We start from the raw sequence: 13255 nt of genomic DNA on the forward strand, positions 1-13255 counted from the left end.
TTCACAAGGCAACATGATACAACATCAGAAAAGCTCCATGCAGTAATCATAATTACTCTCCTTCTACCAAGGAAGACAGAGATCTCTTAAGATGCACTAATGTTAGACAAACTGAGGGTAACCTGCTCCATATGAAGAGCGCCCTTAGATATCCTCTGTTGTGTTTTAATAATCCATCCAGATAGTTTTCCTGAAGTTTGATCTAGTCCACAGTGACATGGCAAAGTGGCACAGTAAAGTCTTAAACAGACTGGAGGTAAAGACACCCAGTGAAAAGAAAGTCTTGTGAAATGGGACACTCTGCTGGAGATTATGAAACCTGTAAAAGGTGCATTATGAAACAAAAATAAGATCTAAAATCTACTTGTATACTCTTGCATGGATGACCTGAGCTCACACAGCTGCCACAAACAGCAACATGATCTCTCTATCGCCTCTTTTACACCGCATGATGAAGACGGGATGGTCACGCCTCTTTTACTCCTCGTCTGTGCCGTAAAACGCAAAGAGGTGGGCGGAGTGGTTCCGTTGCTGAGTCAGCATCGGAGGAAGTAACAGAGGTGAAACTGTACCACTATAAAACACTGGAGCCAGCAGGAAAGAACCCTTCTGCTGTAAGTTTACACACTGTGTCTCTTTTGCTTCCACAGCTCCATAAAATTTATAGAAGTTAAGAGGCGTGATGATGCCAGCGCTTCCTGTGAGTATTGATTTAAGCCATGTTGGACTATCGACCGAGGAGAGTACCATATCACTCTTTTGTTATTCTTTTAGAACAAGTCCTCTGCAAATGTAGGAAACATTCGGACCTCAGAAAGAGTCACTCTGATTGTTGACCTAAACTCTTCCTGGTTTATAAACTTTAAAAAGCCCTTTACTGAAGCTTGGCGCTACATTACATCTTGGGACATGCAAGCATTAAAAAAAATGGAATATGGATATCAATACTTTTGTGAAATGCCATCGGAAAAAAATCTTATTGACCCCTTCAGTGCATTTTATTTCCATGTATTGTTTTGCATCCAGTCCAGCTCTTCTGTTTGTGGTTCCTTGGTCTTGTGGTTTTTGAGGAATCTTATCCATGGTTCATTGATGTCCCTAAAGGCCACATCTCAACCGGCCTGCCTGCCAGCCTTGACACCAGGAAACATGACAATCACTGAAACAATTACACATCGGGATAAATCAGCCTGGGGCCTGTTGGGATTTTCAACTGCTTCTGACTATGTTTTCAATTATGATCAGATTTTTCTAGGTACAAGTCTGTCTGGAGATAGATTTTAGCTAACCTTGGCAGTCCTTTATATCTTTCAGTACAGTGGATCACACGACGCACAAGCTGCAACAACAAGATTTTGTTTCTGTCATCACAATGCTCTCTGAGGTTGACCAAATCAGCAGTTTTTAAAGAAACAGCCTTCTGACCTTTAATAACCCTTCGTCAAAAACTGAAACTCACATGTAGCACATTTCAGATGCCTCTTTTTGTCGTGCTCAGCACAATGATGAAGGCTGGTGGTGAGTAAAAGCTGCTTCTGTTAAGACCATAGACTTTATAAATAATGGACATAGTATTCGTGACGTCACCCATCTGTTCCTGAGTGCTGTTCTAAAGCCAATCGTCGGCGGCAGCCATAATGGAGTTGCTGAACTAAACCTGGCATAGTGCGACGTAAAGAGGTGGGGTTTGAGCCTCCTAGCCAACAGCTATGTGTTCCTGTCCGGGAGTCAAGTCAGTCATGTACTTATTTGGGCAAAAACTCTAATCTTAATGTCTTCTGAACCTTTGCTTTAGAAAAAAAATCATCCCCCGTACAGTGTGTGCCGATAGAGGAATGAGCTAGAGCCAAGCCGCTTTTTGAACCAGGCTGTAAACATGTTTATTAATGCTGTAAAGATCGTCTTTTTTGAATTGGTGAGTATGTGGTTTCCGGTGTTTCTGCAGCCAGCCTCAAGCGGATTCTCGATGAATGGCAGTTTATAACACTTCTGCATGGGCTTCATATTTTGAGACCGGAGGTTGCCGCTTGGTTAAGACCAATCAAGACAATATAGCAGGCTGGTATATTACGGATCAGTCCCACAGCTGTGAAGATGTATATGCTGACTTCCTGAAGGCTATAGTGTGACAATGTAGAGTGTAAGTGAAGAAGAGTTTGTCTGGAGATGATGGGCATATGTACTCTAAATGGCCAAATATTTAACCCAAACATTTTAAGTTGAGCTTTGGCTTTGGGCACACAAATCACCTGACTAATAGAGCTTGGCATGTTTGAAGACCACCATGGATACCAGCATGTCCAAAACATTTCAATAAAGCTGCAAAATGAACAGTTCTTACAACATTACCAAAGCTCAAACGCCTTATTTATGGCGAAAATAAGCAGCAGAAATGGGGAACATTCACCAGCTTGTGTTACATGATGCATAATGTGGCCAAAGGTTAATTGAGACACATCATCCAACAGTCGGTTGAGAGCTTTTCATGAGTCAGTGATGTCGCTGGGTGAAAACAAAGCTATTAAACTGCAAGCCAGAACAATAATTTTATGGTTGATTTTCTATACAGCCTGTTTAATTTTATTTTCCACAGGTAAAACACCACAGCTGTTCCTACAAAAACATGAGCTATTATTTCTCTCTCCTGGCAGCGAGTCTGCATGCATGTTAAACTATGAGAGCACCTTCAGTCTCAGGAGGCCAGTATATGAGTCAGCACAGCCACAGCTGAGCTGAGAAGAGCCCTGATAGGATAAATAAATGTGTGTTTGTCCGTGCTTGTGAGTGTGAGGTGTGAGTGTGTGTGATGTGTGTGTGTGTGTGTGTGTGTGTGTGTGTGTGTGTGTGTGTGTGTGTGTGTATGTGTGTGTGTGTGTGTGTGTGTGTGTGTGTGTGTGTGTGTGTGTGTGTGTGTGTGTGTGTGTGTGTGTGAGTGAGTGCGTTTGTGTGTGTGAATGAGGTAGATGAGTGGGTGGGGGACCAGGGCCTGATGAAGTCTTGGCAGGTGTCACCGCTAAAATTTTACCATGTTTTCATGGGCATCACTTCACACACAAATCCTCTGGCTACCAGAGGCAGTGCTGAGAGCTGAGAGCTGAGACATGATGAGGACCATAGGACTAGAAGCCCAAAAACAGACACACTATAGCCTCTTAGTCAGAGTTTACAGCAAGCTAGAAAGGCAGTTCCATGTTAAAACTTTAGTTACAACTGGCATCACCACCGACTGAAACCATTCTCATGAAATCCACTTTGTTGTGAGTGTGTTTAGCTGATATTTAATCTGGAACACAACACTGCCTTTTAGCAGATTCTCACCATGCACAAACATTTACTATTTTCCCTGGCTACAGAAATACTGTAACAGTTACAGTAAATCAAATACAAGGGTAAATCACTAGTAACCTTAATCTATCAGAACATATTTGCAACCTGTGAGACAATCACTGGATTCTTTGGGCACTAGTTCATAAAGCTGTGTTATACCTTTGTGGATTTTCATGGAAGACACTCAGGGCCTGATTTACTAAAGGATTGACTTGTTGCATATAAGACCCAATTCACTAACTCTGCAGCTAACAGCCCTGCACAGTTAAGAGTGAAATATTTGAAATTCAGTATCTGTAAGCATTGTTACGCTTAGTTTTAACAATAAAAACAACAATTCCATCTCTGGATGACTTAAATTAAAGTATCTGTGCATAAAGTCTGTTTATATTACTTTTATGTCACTATTATAACAATCAGGAGTTAAATCGGTCTGGGGCTGTTCAAGGTTTAACCCCTGCACATGCATGCGGCACCATTAGGCATGACAAAGTGTTTTTCATTTTTACCTGAGTGAGCTGCTTTTCGCTACTTCGCTCCAGGAAGTAAGCTGGATATAAACTGTGAACACTTTGCGTCACATCTGTCATAAATCAATTCCATAAATGGTGAGGACTTCCCCCCTCCATTCAGCTCATCATGTTTATGGACAGAATTTAGCACCATCAGGATGAGACTTCACAGCGCAGCTCTGCCCAGCACAGAGTGGAGATGTGGAAGCTCATCTCGGTGATGATCGGAGCATTAGTGTGATATGTTTTGCAAATTAGACCTTGAGACGGAGAAGACAGCAGGGGATATGAGGAGCAATTTTTGGTGCTATTTGCGGCCACAATCCATTCTAAGTGAATTACCCCATTCCATCACCAAACTGTAGGATTATCAAACACACTGCATATTCCCAAAAACCTAAATGCAATAGCAATAATATGGCTGATTTTTGCACCATGCTTAATTGTTTTTTCTGTTGTTGTTTTGTTTTTGAGTGTATAATATTGTGTGTCACCTGTTGCCAGCTCTGCAGGGCAGTGTCCACAGTGTGGATGGTGTACTGGCTGATGTTAAGATAAACTGGATCCACAAACACGTTCACATCCAGGGTGGTGTTCTGGGGGCAGCAGGTGGCAGCAGCCTGGCCCTAAAACACAAAACAAGTTCAATACTTAACTGACTTGTTTTCACATTTTGTTATTCATGCCGTAGGTTACATTTTTAGACAGATAAAAAATGAATTCAAACAGGGGAGCTTTACCTGTATGACACACGGCTGCAGAAGCTGAAGGTGCGTTAGGTTCCGGTACTCCAGCAACTTGCAGTCTAGCTGTGTGGAAAAATTGAATTCCCGACAGTGACGCGGCCCATTACTCCACTGGCGCAGGAAAACACACGGCTCCAGAGAACCAATCACCAGTGAACTCTTGCTCCTGGGTAACTTCCTGTCTGGCAGGAAGGGACGAAGTTGTCCGATGGGACGGGAAGAGTGAGACACAGCATCAACAGTGAGATGACTTTAATCAAAACATAGAAATAAATAATCGTCCAGTCATCTAGACAGGGTTACGGGCACTGTTGCACAGCTGATAGGTTGACTGTGTCTTGAGCTATGGCGCTCAACTTAAATGACTGCACAGGAGATGAGTATAAACTTAGACCAATATTGTTGAAGTTTCAGTTGATCAGACTCAGAGGAGATCGTTATTGTATTACCTGGGCCCACTGTTCAAGGTGGGTGGCAGAGGTGAACATCAAGCTGTGCTAGTTTGAGGAGATACACCCAGGGGAGGGCACGAACCAGATGCAAACAGGATTCCACACGAGTGCAGGCTGCCAACGCCATGGGGGATACCAACTGATCACATGGCAGCTGGGATCCACATCACTGTCAGAACTGTACACAGATAAAGTGTGACAAGTTAATTATTTCTGACTGACAAAGGTACAAAACTTATGTAAGGTTTTTTTTCATTTTCCTTTGAAACTTGTTTTTTGTGGTATTGAGATGAAACTGCTATGAATACAAAAAACTGTTTGATTAGTAATGGCAGCTGTAATATTGTCTCTTTTTCCGGCAAGTCATTAAAAAATCAGATATTATTTTGGTTTAAATTAAAATGATGGTCTTAGAAATAACCTTTGATCCAGTAATTAGGCTTGCATGGAGTTATTTAATGAGTTCAAACATCTTAAATATGTGTAATTTTCAAAGTTTAAAACCCTTTTATTTTCAATGTTTTCTTTACCTTCTTTCGTCTTTTATGTGTCTTTTTAATCAAATTTTACTTATTGATATTTATATACAGGTTAATACAAAAGGAAGATACAAGCAATATAATGATCAACAAAAGAAAGCAACAGCATGACTGTGAGAAAAACAACCTTAAATAATGAGGACATGGAAAAATAAAACAATACAAACTAATACAAAAATAATAATCAAAATGAAATGAATAAATAATAATAGTAATAATAATATAATAATCATGATAATAGTAATAATAATAATAAAGAAAAATAAACCCAAATCCGACTCCCTCCCTGTTCCAGGCCACCAAACAGACACTTTTTTCCATGTCTTTTAAGGGGATTTAAAAACATTATAAATTTCATTACACATACTTTTACACATACCCTCTTGTTGTTTGTATTGTCGTATTTTTCCTATGCTTAAAACAAAATAAACTAAAATGAAAAAATTCTCAGTCTGAGACAAAGGTTGCAAATATTCAGACGGTGAAAAATAAAAAGAGACGCAGAATGTGAAGAGAGTCAGAGGTTGTGAGTTAAGGTACATTAATACAGCCACAGTTCCAGGAGAACGTCTCCATGGACATTAATTGCATGTCATGGATGATGATGTTGAGTGGAAAGTAATTGAAGTGAATGACCAGTTGCTCTGTAATTTGTTGCTACCATGATCCACCATAAAAATTCCAGCAGGAAACTCTCAAAACCTGAAAAACGCTGGTGCAGCAGAGTGCTCCTTAAAAAGATAAGCATCATATGTTGACAATTTTCATTACTACTCCAGTTGGCAGGGCAGCCAAGTTAGTTTTTCTGGTGGAAACTAAAGCAGGGCATATGAAACGAGCGAGTACGGAAAGGGGAATCAGTTTGATCAAAATAGACAAATAATTTAAACATAAAGGAAACGTAGTGTTTGCAGTGTGATTGTAATGAAACACAGATGTATATTTTGCTTTACACAGTATCTGGTACTGCAGGGTTTTTTTCCTCTGTTTCTTCTCTAACATGTTTTCTTATTCCTCCCTTTCTGCTCCTCTGGAGCTCTCTAAGCCACACAGAATGTGGGCTTGGCAGATCCCTTCCACTAAAGTTCCCTAAATCTTGAGAGGAAGTAAAAAAGGGGAGGTAGATAAAACAGCATGATGATTCCAAACTCAGATGAAATCAGAAAAAGACACAAAGAAATAAAAGAAATGATTATAAAGACATAATAAGATGTTGTGAGAGATGTTAAAGAGGTTAACAGAGGACTAAGTGGCAGCATGAAGAAGAGAGTAAAAGCATGTTCTCTGAGGTGTCACAGCGCTCGCCAGGCCTCGTCCAGTCCAAACTGTCCCATCCCAAATCAACCAACCCAACCCGGTCCAACCCAGGCCTCGAAACTTATGAGCCCAACCCAAAGGGGGCTTTATTCGACTTGCTTCCCGTGAGCTTCCCTCGATTAGATACACTCAAGGTAAGCAGGAAGGAATCCGGATGGGCCCTGACAAGCACTTGGTGTGCTGGGAAATCTCATTAGGCCGAGTCTGAACGCCTTCCAAGCCCGCTCCCTGCTTCTGCACACACAGATGTGGGGTGAGGGACACATTGCTAGCCCTTTGTGCTTGCCGGCCTAGGTGCTCTCTCTCCCTCTCTCTCTTTTCTCTGCTTTTCCTCACACTGGACCGGCACACTCCACACAGCATATGTGATTTTAGGCATACAGCGCTCTCTTACATTGAAGTTTGGATGTAAAGGCGCGATACAACACAAACATTTTCCTACAAGCACAAGGACAGAAAATAAAAGACCGAGTATTCCCTCACCTTTGCTCATCCCTCCTTCTCCATTATTATTGAGAACGATCCTCCCACAGGTCTGAGGCTACCAGCTCCTTCTGCTGGTTGGTGAGACTGAGACTAGGCAGTTGCAGCTGGCATGCAGTGCTCTCTGAGAGTCTGAACTCCCGGTATGGAACAAAGGCCTGCTGGAGCTCATCCCAGTACTCCAGACTGCATGGTACCTGAAAAAGAAAGACAACATATTAAACAGTAGTACAGTTTGGTAGAGTGCAAATCCCCTCAGACATGTGGATGATAGTTAATTAAAGAAGTTAGCTACAGAGTACAACTGACTGCAGGCCAGCCAACATTGTGCAAGACTCAGGTCTGAGGACATCCTCGGTTAGCATGTTGTGACCAGACATGTAGCGTACCATCAAGGGTAGGAACAGTTTCACTCTTAGAGAATCTGCATGAAACGGAGAAAGCAACCAAACTGGAACTGCTGAAGAGTTCAAATGGTGTCGACGTCAGTGAGTCATCAAAATCAGCTCGGAATAACTGCACTCCATATTTACACTGACTGGACACTGTGCTTTTTAGATCTGACAGTTTCGATCATGTACAAGCATAGAGTGTGATCACCCGGCTGCAAAGAAACAAAGATGCTCTCAGAGCTACACTTGATCTCCATCAGCACAGAAGCACTCCAACCATGCTAACTGGTTCGGGATTCGAAAAAATAGAGGAGCTTGAGACGTTCCTGGAGCCCTGCAGGTAAGCTACTTTAAAAAAAAGATCAGTGTAATATCATCTTCTGAATCTGATGCAACAAATGAGAGGCTCATATTTTAGGTGGCTTGTAAGGAGTGCTATTTATTGTTAATCTTATGGACTTAAAAATTGTTTTAACATGCAAACTAATTACATTTGCAATTAAAAAGTGCAAATAATCACAATTGACTACTGAAATACAGCAATTAATTGCAATTAAAAATATGAATCCCAAGCCCTTGCAATATTGTTATAAATCTGTAATTTCATCTTATTCCAGGTCTCTCTCTCTTTCTCTCTCTACACACACAGTTTATAGTTACTCCACTAAGTCTCCTGTACGGATGGTTAAGCAGAAATCAGTTGTTGTAGCACATCTGCAGTAGGTATTGAGCTAATAATCTGTCCTACTGTATTGATAACTTTTGAGATGCTCATGAAAACAAAGGGATTTTATGAGTGACATAATTCTTACACAAATTTAGTAGTTAAAGTTACACTTCAAAGTAGAACCAAAACAAACCTGGGACCACACAGAAGTCACAGGTAGCCCTGTGTTTCTCGGTAGTGCACTTAATTTCCTGTCATGCTGTTGTATGTCTGCTGGTGGCAGTATTGAGTCATGATACCTCTGGGGATCAGAGTTGAGAGCACAGGTGCCTCATGACGTAAACCTGCTAAAGACAGATATGCTGTTTTGAGTTGGTTTAAACTTTACTGGTGTTTCCATCATAAGCTCTTTGTAAGGGACCATGCTTACTCAAGCTCCCACTGTAGCTCTACACTTAATGGTACCTGGATAAATAATGTAATTTGTTAAAGTTAACCAGAATAGCTAACCCTATAAATATATATACCCTAGTTAGTATTAGAAACAATAACTCTGACTAAAATTTTGCCAGGAACTTGTTTGATCACAAACAGGAAGTGTTGCCCCACTTTCCATGATCTCAAACTTTGTTATTTTGAAAGAATCAAACAGAAAAACGGTTTTGCGGAAACTAGTTGTGTTTCCTGAGAAGTTACACTAATGTCAAACAAACCAATGTTTGATTTCTCACCACGCACACAGCAAAATGAGAACTCATCATCACAATGACACTTTATGAATGCAGCATAACTAAAGACAAGGCAACCATGCACCTAAAGACAGCCTGCAGCACTGACGAGCTGGATCTGCTCTTACACTGAATAACAATCATGTTCTGAGTGAGTTATGTGCAGACTGGTAGGGCTCTCTCTTTCCCTCTTAGATTGTGCCAAATTAGCATAAATGTGTCTGGTGCTCCTGTGTGAACTAAACCAGGTTCTCAGGTTCCCTTGACCACCTGCACGGCTCAGCAACTGATGGATCAGAGGTGGACACACCTGAAGGCTGCCAGACACTAATAGGTGTTGTGTGAGTGTGTGAGCATGTGTGTGTTATATGTTCATATTTCTGCAACAATACACTTATATGACAGACAAACAAAGCTCCCAGGATAATAATAACACTGATAGAACTTAAACAAGTTGTTGCTTGCACGAGAGAAGCTCTCTGTTCATAAAATACATACGTGTCCATGAATTCAAATGAGTGTCGATTTACAGTCCTGCGTGGAATGCATGAGGTAACCGTAACTTACATCATGCATGAAAAGCCACACACCACCTTCCTGGAATCAACTTCTCATAATTGTATCTGACAAAGTGGTGCACCCGCCGCACCGAGCCACCTAAACGGAAACTCAATGAAGGTCCATGGAGAGTTCCCAGAACCGCGTTGCTAAAACACAGAGGGTGTTTCTTTAATTTCACCTGTGATATTCTATACACGTTACGGCATTCAGAAATGAATATGTGAGGTGCATGTATGGTACAGTGAAATACATTTGCATGGTTGAATTTGCGTCATGCTCCCTTTGCCTGTTAGCCCTGGCCTTGGAGGAGAGTGGAGATGAAACTGATAACCGTTTCCGAAAAGCGAATGAAAGATGGAAAAAGTCAGAAAAAAGGTGAAATCATTTTTGGCCATTTTGTGGTGGACCTCAGGCAATGTTTTTCGGGAGTACAAGGTACGTATGTATATGTCAAATTGATTGTGTATATATGTTCAAGAGAGAGACTATGTATAATTGTGCATATGAAAGACAATATGAGTGTATACATCTATGTATACACAGGTGTGTGTGTATGTATGTGAGCGCAGTCTGGGCTGTGTCAGTTTCCGCTGCCTGATTGTGTGTGTACCTTATCTGATAAACAACATGTAACTCTGCATAGCTGACATTCCCCGGGCTGGATGGGTCTAATTTGTGATTTTTTTGGCGGCTAGATAAAGAAGGCTCAGCAGCTAAGTCGGCTCAGCAGCTCAGAAAGTTGTGCCTAAGAATTTAAAGGACCTTTAGTACTCGGCTCTCTGCATATTATGCATACACATTTCTGTTTGCAGTAATATGTGCATTCACCTCTGATTTCCATCCCTGTCATTTAACCCCGTGTCTGCCAAACCACAAACTACTAATCTGCATGGATTTAGTTTTCTGACCTATCAAAGTCTCCAGAAAGGTTAAATAAATGCAGGCAAAGTGAAGCAAACACAACTTAAAGCCATGACTTCACTTTCAATGATTAACCCTGGTGTGATCACTGCTTCATTTCAGATATGTTTCTGCAACTGAAGACTCCCTCTGAGCCCGGAGCTGCAGACATTCACAGTTCTGTCTGCTATTACTTTTATTTACATCTCCAACGCTGCTATTAGGTCGTCTGCTATTCCACCGATGCCTCTATGTTTAAAAATTCCACCACTAGCTACCTCCTATCAGCCAGCAGTCAAATTGAATTGACATCGGCTTGAGCAAATGTTTATACAGGAAATGTAATGAAAATAGTTCTGAAAATGAATCCCGCTCTGCTGTCTCAGGTGGGCTAATATACGTTAACATGAATCAGTGTGGAAAATCCAGAGTAAGCTCATGCTGAGATCTCTGTGCTTAACTTTTTTTAATGCCAAACTTTAAATGTAGGACTGGGGTGAAAAAGAAGAGGAATACAAACTCAAGATCAAATTAACCACATGGACAGTCTTGTATTTTCACAGTGCAATAGCTGTGACTAAGGCAGACTTGCTTGACTGCTGTCCCACTGAAATAATAGTTATCTTGGCTAAAACAGACTCATTCCCTTTCTTTTCCTAGGTAAAATACCCCGCTGACTTCCCTCAAAATTTAACTCCTGACAAAATGTTGTATAAGTTTACTAATTGGAGAAAAGCTGTGTGTCATCAAAAAGGGCACAACACTGATGTGAAGCTGATTCTGGGCTTGTGCCTCTCATAATACCTGACTGTTTTTAAAAGTAATCTATAGACTTAGCTTTTAACTTGGATTAATTTCTTTTAAGCCCTGGACTAGATTATTATTACCATTGTTGAAGCATTCTTCTATTCTAATAAAATACCATAGCTATGCAGATGACACACACATTTACATTACCATATCACCAGGGGATTATAATCCCATACAAACACTGAGTAGATGCATTGAACAAATCAATGACTGGACGAGCCAGAACTTTCTTCAGTTAAACAAAGAAAAATGTATCTTTAGCAGACTAGACTACTATAACGGAGTCTTTACAGGACTCCCTAAAAAGTCCACCAGACGGCTGCAGCTCATACAGAATGCTGCTGCTTGAGTCCTAACAAGGACCAAAAGAGTAGATCACATCACTCCAGCTCTTAGATCCCTACACTGGCTTCCTGTCTGTCAGAGAATAGACTTTAAAATCCTGCTGATGGTTTATAAAGCACTGAATGGTTTAGGCCCAAAATATATTGCTGATTTGCTACTACTTTATGAACCTCCACGACCTCTGAGGTGATCAGGTACTGGTCTGCTTTCAGTCCCTAGAGTCAGAACAAAACATGGTGAAGCAGCGTTTAGTCATTATGCACCACATATCTGGAACACACTCCCTGAAAGCTGTAGGTCTGCTCCAAATCTCACCTCTTTTAAATCAAAGACTTTTTTATTTGCCACTGCCTTCCTATCTTAGCTCATTTTAACTCACTTTAAATTAGAATTGTAATGAAATCTTTAATATATTTCTAATTTTCCTTTTCTTTTATGTTTTATTATATTTGTCATTTTAATTATGTTCTTTTATGCCTGTCTGAATGTTTCCAATGCTTTTAATCTTTTAATGTAAAGCACATTGAGTTGCCCTCGTGTATAAAATGCGCTATACAAATAAAGCTGCCTTGCCTTGCCTATTTTTAAAATTTGATTCTAGTTAATTTTATGTTATCTTATTTTTCTATTTTTGTGGTATTATTCTGATATTATTTTATTAGTTTTATAGAAATGATTTTATCTTCATTTTTCCGATATTTATTTGATCTTTCTAATGGTTTTATTGTAATTATTCATTTTTTTCTGATATTTAACTGATTTTATTTTATTTATTTTATTTTAATGATTTAATTTTTAATTTTTTAATTTTAATGATCTTATTTATTTTTCTGATATGGATCTGATTCTACTTTATTGTAATGATTTTACCTTTTTTTTTCTGGTATTCATCTGATTAAATTTTATTGATTTAATAGTTACGATTTTACTTTTGCTGATATTTATCCGATTTTATTATATAGTAATTCTTTTATTTTATTTCTTAAGTATTTCATATTACTTTCCTCTATCTTGTTTTAGCTGTGTATCATTTTACCTATTGCTATTGGTTTCTGTCTCTCTGATCTTTTGTGAAGCACTTTGGGCTGCATGCTTGAATGTTTGAAAGGTGCTCAATAAATCAAAATGAGTTGAGTTGAGTTAAACAATAGCTGCACCGGTATCAGGCTACCTTCTCTCTAAATCTTGTAATAACCTATTACAAGTGTATGGAAGAGAGATGTGGTTGTGGCTGAAGGTTGCTGGTTCATCTGAGTCCAAATGATTTCAGTTGCAGGCAAGCAGCGCAGTGATGGCAGAGCAAAGCCCTGCTGGTGAATAAAAAGCTTTCCCACAGTGCCATGCATGAAAGCAACAGCAGGGAAGCAGATGGTGTGATGTTTGTCAGTCAGAGCATTTTGGGCAGCAACCCAAACAGAGACTAACACAGACTCAATTCATATATTTGCATATTCAGAAAGATTGGCGAGGGTAAAA

At 40.0% G+C, this 13255-nt stretch overlaps 1 protein-coding gene across 1 annotated transcript in view; it reads right to left on the reverse strand.

The window, feature by feature from the left end:
- The window catches only part of LOC117822768 (vacuolar protein sorting-associated protein 13B-like), a 288297-nt gene that overhangs the window by 46021 nt on the left and 229021 nt on the right, over positions 1-13255 (reverse strand). Inside the window, 6 exon segments of the mRNA XM_034697674.1 lie at positions 3070-3094; positions 4334-4465; positions 4580-4821; positions 5056-5205; positions 7377-7419; positions 7421-7573. Of these exon segments, the coding sequence (XP_034553565.1) occupies positions 3070-3094; positions 4334-4465; positions 4580-4821; positions 5056-5205; positions 7377-7419; positions 7421-7573 (745 nt within the window).

The sequence above is a fragment of the Notolabrus celidotus genome, chromosome 12 (genome assembly GCF_009762535.1).
Source record: "Notolabrus celidotus isolate fNotCel1 chromosome 12, fNotCel1.pri, whole genome shotgun sequence".
Lineage (NCBI taxonomy): Eukaryota > Metazoa > Chordata > Actinopteri > Labriformes > Labridae > Notolabrus > Notolabrus celidotus.